The following is a 7,818-nucleotide window of genomic DNA, read 5'->3' on the forward strand; positions in this document are numbered from 1 at the left end:
TTTCATACAACAACCTGTTTTTCTTTTTCTTCCGCAGCTTCTCCTGCATTCTTCAGGAAACTCTGCGAGATCTGGCGCCCCAGTGCGACGTGACTCTCCTCCAATCAGAGGACGGGAGCGGGAAGGGCGCCGCCCTGATTACAGCCGTGGCCTGCCGTATAAGAGACGTGTAACGGCCGTGACGTGCACCGAGGGGACGAACAAAACCAAACAGAAAATGGAAAAGGGATCGTCGTGAACTTGAAACTGCTTTTCTATAAAAAGACTGTTTTCTGTGTGTGTGTGTGTGTGTGTGTGTGTGTGTGTGTGTGTGTGTGTGTGTGTGTGTGTGTGTGTGTGTGTGTGTGTGTGTGTAAGAAACAGGGCCTGATCTTTTTTGTTTGTTTGTTTGTTCTGCTGTTTGAGAGTTTATAGAGGGGGAAAATGAGGGATGGGGTTACGGGGTCGACGCAACTTTAATTTAGTCTTAACGTTTCTGTATTGAAAATTAAAAAACATTGGAATGAAGAGATTTGAAGGTTTTCAGGAGCTCGGTGGGATGAAGATGGTGATTTCAGAGTGATGCTTCTGTTCAGGTGCTCCTTTAGGTCTTTGCTGGACGTAGACGTCTGCATCTCCTGCGAGTTAATATTTATAGAACAGCACTTATTCCGAAGACAAAACGAATTTCACTTTTTTCGCTGTTTTTTTTTTTTTTATTCATATATCACAATAAAAGAATTCTCACATGATGTTTAGACTGTAACTATAACAACGCTCGCACTTCATCTGGAGAATCAAAGGGAACAAAATCAGGCTTCATGATCCTGCGCTTTTTTTTTTTTCACGTTTAAAGTCAGTGGTTTCTATAAAATAAAAGGAAATAATTTAAATAATGTTTTATTTGCTGTATTAAATTAAACAAAGGATCGGAATAATAAATGTTTTTTAGGGTTTCATTCAGTTTTTTATATTTATTTTCTCCATCTTTTCAGTCGTTTTCAGTTCCATGTGTCAGGATGAACAAAATAAAGAGAAGGAAAGAAAGAATATATACACTCCTGTTTATAATCATAATCTTGTTTTCAAATAAAAATATTTTGTATATAAAATGGTGTCATGTATAACTGGAGTGAATGAAAGAATGAATGAATGCAGGAAAAAATAAAGTGTTTAATCTGAGACAGATGTTTAATCTAAAACGTGGTTCATCTGAGACTAAGATTAAATCTAAGTGTTATTCTTAAGAGAGGTGTTTGATCCAGAGGTAGGGTTTGATTGTATGCTAATTGCCAGGCGTTCTGTATGTCTGAGCGAGGCGTCCTGTCCGAGCCAGGTGTTCTGTATGTCCGAGCGAGACGTTCTGTCTGTCTGTTTGATTGTATGCTAATTTTCATGTAAAAGTCTGTCCGCTCGAGGTGTTCCACCAAACAGCAGCCAGTCGATCTGTATGTCCGAGCGAGGCATCCTGTCCGAGCGAAGCTTTCTGTCTGTCCGAGCGAGGCATCCTTTCCAAGTCAGGCGTTCTGTATGTCCGAGTCAGGCGTTCTGTTTGTCCGAGCCAGGCGTTCTGTCTGTCCGAGTCAGGCGTTCTGTCTGTCCGAGCGAGGCGTCCTGTCTGTCCGAGCAAAGTGTTCTGTCTGTCCGAGCTATGCGTCCTGTCCGAGCCAGGCGTTCTGTCTGTCCGAGCGAGGCCTCCTGTCTGTCCGAGCGAGACGTTCTGTCTGTCCGAGCGAGGCGTCCTGTCCGAGCCAGGTGTTCCCTCTGTCCGAACGAGGCCTCCTGTCTGTCCGAGCGAGGCGTCCTGTCTGTCCGAGCCAAGCGTTTTGTCCGAGCCAGGCGTTCTGTCTGAGCGAGAAGGTTAATAATAAAATGGAATGAGTTAAAGTAGGAGGAATAAAGACACGTATCAGTGCTGCTGTGATTTTCTCTTTCAACACCTTCAGCATGCTGATTTCACCTCCAGCACACACCCAGGCCTCGTCTCTGTCAAATGAATAAATTAAACGGAGGTGTTAATAACATTTCACTCTGAGTCTTGCTCTGATCCACAGCACAGCACTTTCACCATCATCCTCATCATCACCAATATAGTTCCACTTTCACACTTGTAAGATGTCTGAGGGTATCAGAGTTCACTTTAACTTTTCTTCTCTTCTTTTCCAGGTCTAAAGCCACTTACTGCATTATAAAAATTTCAGATAAAGTTAAATGTCTCTAATATACGTTTTCCTTTTCCATTGACTTTCACTCGTATTTTTTATGATTTATTTTATTTGATCTTATTTTATGTAGATTATGGCAGCCGTGTCCCGTCGAGACCTCTGAAGGTGTGATGTGGGATTTGGCACCGAGACGTTAACAGCAGATCCTTTCACTTTGATTTTATTAGTAAAGAACAAGATTTTAAATAACTGGGAAATGGAAATAATTATTTGGGGAATACATTCATTAATTGAGTTTAGGGTTTAATACTTTAGGATTGGGATTAATTTGAATATGATTCATTGATTGAGAATAGGAATAATTCACTGGGAATTGGATAAATAAGAATGGAATTAATTTAATTCACTGGGAATGGGATTAAAGTATAATCTGAGTGCAGCACTCGTCACTGTCACCTTCTTCACAGCCATTTCATGGTAAATGAAATCGGTAAACAGAACCGAACTGTAACACTGTAAACTTGCATTGTATGGAATAACACAAAGCAAAATACTGAGACTCGAACACACAACCTTCTGAATATGTAATTTAAAGCTGAGCCACTAAACCTGCCTTCACTAGAATGAAGAATGCAAATGGGATTCATTCACTGGGGAATAAATGGTTTAATTGGGTATGGATTTAAATTGATTGGTATTAATTGGAATCTGACTAGTTAATTTGAAATGCGATTAGTTCACTGGGAAGGAGAGTAATTAATTGGGATTGGGATTAGTTCACTGACTGGGATTAGTTCACTGGGAAGGAGAGTAATTAACTGGGATTGGGATTAGTTCACTGGGAAGGAGAGTAATTAATTGGGATTGGGATTAGTTCACTGACTGGGATTAGTTCACTGGGAAGGAGAGTAATTAACTGGGATTGGGATTAGTTCGCTGGGAAGGAGAGTAATTAATTGGGATTGGGATTAGTTCACTGACTGGGATTAGTTCACTGTGAAGGAGAGTAATTAACTGGGATTGGGATTAGTTCGCTGGGAAGGAGAGTAATTAATTGGGATTGGGATTAGTTCACTGGGATTTAGATTGATTCTATGGGAAATTAATTTGAGTGCAGCGCTCGTCACTCTCGCCTCTTCACAGTCATTTCATGGTAAATTAAATTGGTAAACTGAACTGTACTTTAACACTGTACTCCACAATGTGTGTGTATTTGGGAAAAGACCTGACAGGATCATGAAGAGAGAGAGAGGATTAGTTTGAGCCCGTTTCCCTCTGAAAGCAGGTGGGCAAGGAAGCAGCCTCAGTAGTGCACATTGTTCCTTAGAGGACAGAAAAAGAAAGAACAGAAAAAACTGCATTTCAAAGCATTTCAATAGGAAGTGAACTTGTGTGTGAGTTAATGCCGTGGTTACGCTCAGCGCCACGTGGACAGCTGGTCATCTGTGGCACTGCGGGGGGGCTGAAAGGAATGTGACTGAGCCGTGAGGACCTGAGAGACAGTCTGGAATAGTTAGTGTGTGTGTGTGTGTGTGTGTGTGTGTGAAAGAGAGAGAGCGAGCATAATGCATACTGTATGTAGGCTTGAGTTTTGTGTAAGTGCTTTATTTATTTATTCTGTGCTACTAAAATGAATTAGGGATTTACTGACAACATAGTGATAATAACCATCAACATTACATCATTATTGTTCTTCCTATCTATCTATCTATCTATCTATCTATCTATCTATCTATCTATCTATCTATCTATCTATCTATCAATCAATCAATCAATCAATCATGTCCCAGTCAGGGTTGATCAACCCAGCCTCGGTTGCAGATCTAATCATCTTACTCTGATACCTAGAGGCGTAAATGCTTTGCAGAGTGAACGCCCTGCAAATCCTCTGCAGCTCACCTCCAGAGACTCACACTCAGTTGTTTTTTGTTTTTTTTCTTTAACTAGCTTCCAGTTCTCAGCATGTTTCCCCTCACTGACCTCGTCCATCAGCTCTTCTCAAAGCACACTGAGCTCCAGTTAGATCAATCGCTTGGTGGAATGTGAGACAATGTTCATGTCTGGATGAAGCTGTGTGGATGGGATCTTTAGCCATTCCTTCAGATTCAAGTCCAAGGAGTAGAACACCAGACTTTACTCTCGGCAGTGGGTGGGCTTTCTCTCCGGCACTGAGAAACTTGGTGTGTATATATCTATCTATATATATATTTGGTGTATATATATATATATATATATATATATATATATATATATATATATATATATAAAAATACATTATATAAAAAAAACTAAATGTTTTTTTCACCGAAAATTTCCTCAAAACACACACACAGAACATTACCACTGTTCCAGTTTGTTTAATTTCTTTATAAACTTTAGAGACAAAATGTTTTCATACATTTTCCTTTTCCATTTCTAATGAAACTTGTGTATTGATTATGTAGTTTTGACAGTTGTGACCCGTCCAGGCCTGAACTCCATGACACCTCTAAAAGGGTGTGGTGGGATCTGGAACCAGGATGTTAACAGCCGATCCTAACACTTTGATTTCATCAGAAACGAACAGGATTTGCTCAATTATAATCTTAGTCTTAATCTCAGAAAAGAGGCTTTTTATTCTCAAAAACTTCAGATCTACACACACACATTTTATTTAGGTCACTTGTGAGAGCATGTGCTCAGAAGAACAAATGGTTAATGGGTTCATGTTTAAAGCAATGGATAAACTTTCGAATGCCTTTAAAAGTGCAGGATTTCCTGCTGGATTTCAGGGGATAAGGGTCAGGGCTGGTTGCCATAGTAACTACAAGTCAGGTTTTTTTCTGATAACAAAAAATGGCAGTGAGAAAGTGAAGAGAATACAACACAGTAGAAACCAGAGTTTGTGCAGCTGCCTGTAGAAAGGACTGGATGGTGACCTAAATAAAATAAGAAGCAGCAATGCAGATGTGAGGTGGGAGTTAATAGGGGGAATAAAACTCTCTAAATGATCATGAAGCAGCTCTGTGATTGGGAAGACATGACTCTTATATTTGTCACTGGCACTCCTGCTTGTTTTCTGTGCAAAGTTTAAAGCCATAGGTCATCGAATCAAGAAAGTTATGTTGTAAGGGATTAACCTTCTACAGGTCTTTAATGGTTTGTAGTTATAAATGATACACTTAACATCTAAATGCATGTTGAAGTAATCCTTAGTGTTCCTCAAGGCTCTGTTCTAGGGCCACTTTAGATTCTCTGTAAACTCTTTCACAAACATGGTATCAGCTTCCTTTATTCTGTTAAGTGTTGGCTAAATGGATAAGATCTTCTGATTGGAAGGTCATGAGTTAAAATCCCAGCACCACCAAGCTGCCACTTCTGGACCCTTGAGCAAGGCCCTTAGCCCTCAGTTGCATCCTGTGCAGCAGTAAAAGGTCTCTCATTTGACCCTCATGTTGATAATATTTCTCAGATAGCCTTTTTCCTCTCCATTATACTCATAAGATGATAAATGTAGGTGTCATGCTTTTTTCTGCATACCTCTACATTGGATTATTGTAACGCCTTACAGTCTAGATGTTCTAGTGCATTAACAAGCTTCAGATTTAGATGCAGCAAGATTCCTTACTAGAATGAAATGTGGTAGATATCGCTACTTCACCACCTTATTTTATCCACAATACCAGAGCAATCGTTTGGTCTATAATTATCTGCCACACCTGCTTTATTCATAAAGTGCAGGCTCTTTGTTGGTACCTTGATTAATGAAGTTTACAGTAGGAGGTTTTCTCTTTCCTGACAAAAAAAGCCCAACAATTATGAGCCAGCCATCCTATTAGTGATCTAGATAGAGTGTCTAATCAGTGGAGGGTTCAGAAGCATAAAGTGTTTTGGTGAACTGGGATGTTTTAATGCTGTCAGCCAAACCAGTGGAAGGACCCACCTGACTCCTTCTGCCCTCCAGTCTTACCATGATGCCCTACTTATTTCGCCTGGCACTTGCTGCCGCTTGTGCAACCCTAATGGCTGGGGTTGGTTCCCTGACCGGGGATCAAACCCGGGCCGCAGCGGTAAGAGCGCCGCATCCTAACCACTAGACCACCAGGGACCCTTTTCGTATTAATATATTGAATCAAGGCTGTTCATGTAAATAGTATAGTATCATGTATAGTAGTCCACCTGATATTAAAAGAAAACGGTAGGAAACTGCAAATCTGTTCAAATAAAATTAAACAACTTAATAAATTGTAATTAAATTTGCAGAAGATGTTTGTTTGATGCATACATCTTTTTGAAAGATTTGAAAATATACAGACAATGATGCAAGGGCCTTGCTCAGGGGCCCAGATGTGGCAGCTTGGCTGGGATTTAAAACTCAAGACCTTCAGATCCAACGTCCACTGCCTGAGCCTGTTTTTTAATCAGCCTAAAAAAATTATATAACAACAATTAAAACCAATCAGATAACAATTCACACTGTGATTGTAGCCCTGCTCAGAAATCACACTCCATTCAGCTCAGATGCTTCTGTATAATTTCGCTCGGTGAGTGGCAGCACCTGAGAGGTCCGTGTCCAAACGAGGATGGAGGGATTAAGACGTTGAGTCAGCGGAGTTCGTGGAGACGATGTCGTATTTACTGCAGTTTGATACTCCTGCTTAGAATAGTATCGCTCGTCATGGTCCCTCGTGCGCAGGAAACAAACGAAGTGTGACCGATGTGCTTTGGAAGACCTCAGGGAGAAAATATAGCAGCATTTATAATTCTTGATGATACGCCTACGACCCTGGATTTCAATCATCCCGGCATGGGGTTTATGACTCAACACATACTGCAGCACCATGTTCATCAGGATGGGATTTAATGGGGAACCATACATGTGATGAATATGACTCATTTCCTGAGCACTCAGCATTCTGAAAAAGAAAAAATAACAACATTTATGAATGTACAGAGGCCACAATGACTGTGTAAACACAGAGTATATATGTGTTTTATACACGTACGTGTAAAAGTACATCATACGATTAACCGATTTGGTAATTTGTAATAATGTGCTCTGAAGTAATGCATGTACTAACAAACCACTTCAGTTTCCATCCATAATTCAAAGAAAGAAAGTAAATACAGAAGGTAAACAACTGCGCAATGTGAAGTGGAGTGCATTAAAGTCTTACTTATACCATGGTCACATCTCAGCACTTACAACTTAAAGCTCTTATTGATGTTTGCAGAGCAAAAGTAATTGAAAGGATTAAATTAATTTTTCCCATTTTTCTATATAATACAGCTTGTTACAGATACAGTTCTGATAAAATAGTGCCAGAAGATTGCATTTATTTTTGGGAGTTTTAATAAATTGGTATTAGAGAGAGAGAGAGAGAGAGAGAGAGAGAGAGAGAGTGAGTGAGAGAGAGAGAGAGAGAGAGAGTGAGGGATTAGTGGGAAAAGTCTGAAACACCTTGCAGACAAATTCTACTTTTGGTCTCATATATTGCGAATAGATTTGCAAAAGTTTGTGCACCCGTTCTACTCAGTCATGCAGCGCATCTTGTTTAAAAAAAACAAAAACTCAGTCACATTGAATACATACTTCTTACAAAAGCTTTTGTTTGTGATGACGGCTTCAGGACGCCTCCTGTATGGAGAAACTGGTTTCACGCATTGCTCAGGTGTGATTTTAACCCATTCTTCT

The 7,818-nt window shown here is 40.1% G+C and overlaps 1 protein-coding gene and 1 non-coding gene across 2 annotated transcripts in view; one reads left to right on the forward strand and one right to left on the reverse strand.

Annotated features, from left to right (window-relative positions):
• hk2 (hexokinase 2) overlaps window positions 1-1,091 on the forward strand; it is a 29,901-nt gene extending 28,810 nt beyond the window's left edge. The window contains 1 exon segment of the mRNA XM_046841671.1: window positions 38-1,091. Coding sequence (XP_046697627.1) covers window positions 38-173 — 136 coding nt within the window. The 3' untranslated portion in view covers window positions 174-1,091.
• Window positions 1,092-6,159: 5,068 nt separating this feature from the next.
• On the reverse strand, window positions 6,160-6,231 carry trnak-cuu. The gene has a single exon. It is a non-coding gene; the product is annotated as a tRNA-Lys (tRNA).
• Between the last annotated feature and the right edge of the window lie 1,587 nt (window positions 6,232-7,818).

Source organism: Silurus meridionalis, chromosome 27 (genome assembly GCF_014805685.1).
Source record: "Silurus meridionalis isolate SWU-2019-XX chromosome 27, ASM1480568v1, whole genome shotgun sequence".
In the NCBI taxonomy this organism is placed as follows: domain Eukaryota; kingdom Metazoa; phylum Chordata; class Actinopteri; order Siluriformes; family Siluridae; genus Silurus; species Silurus meridionalis.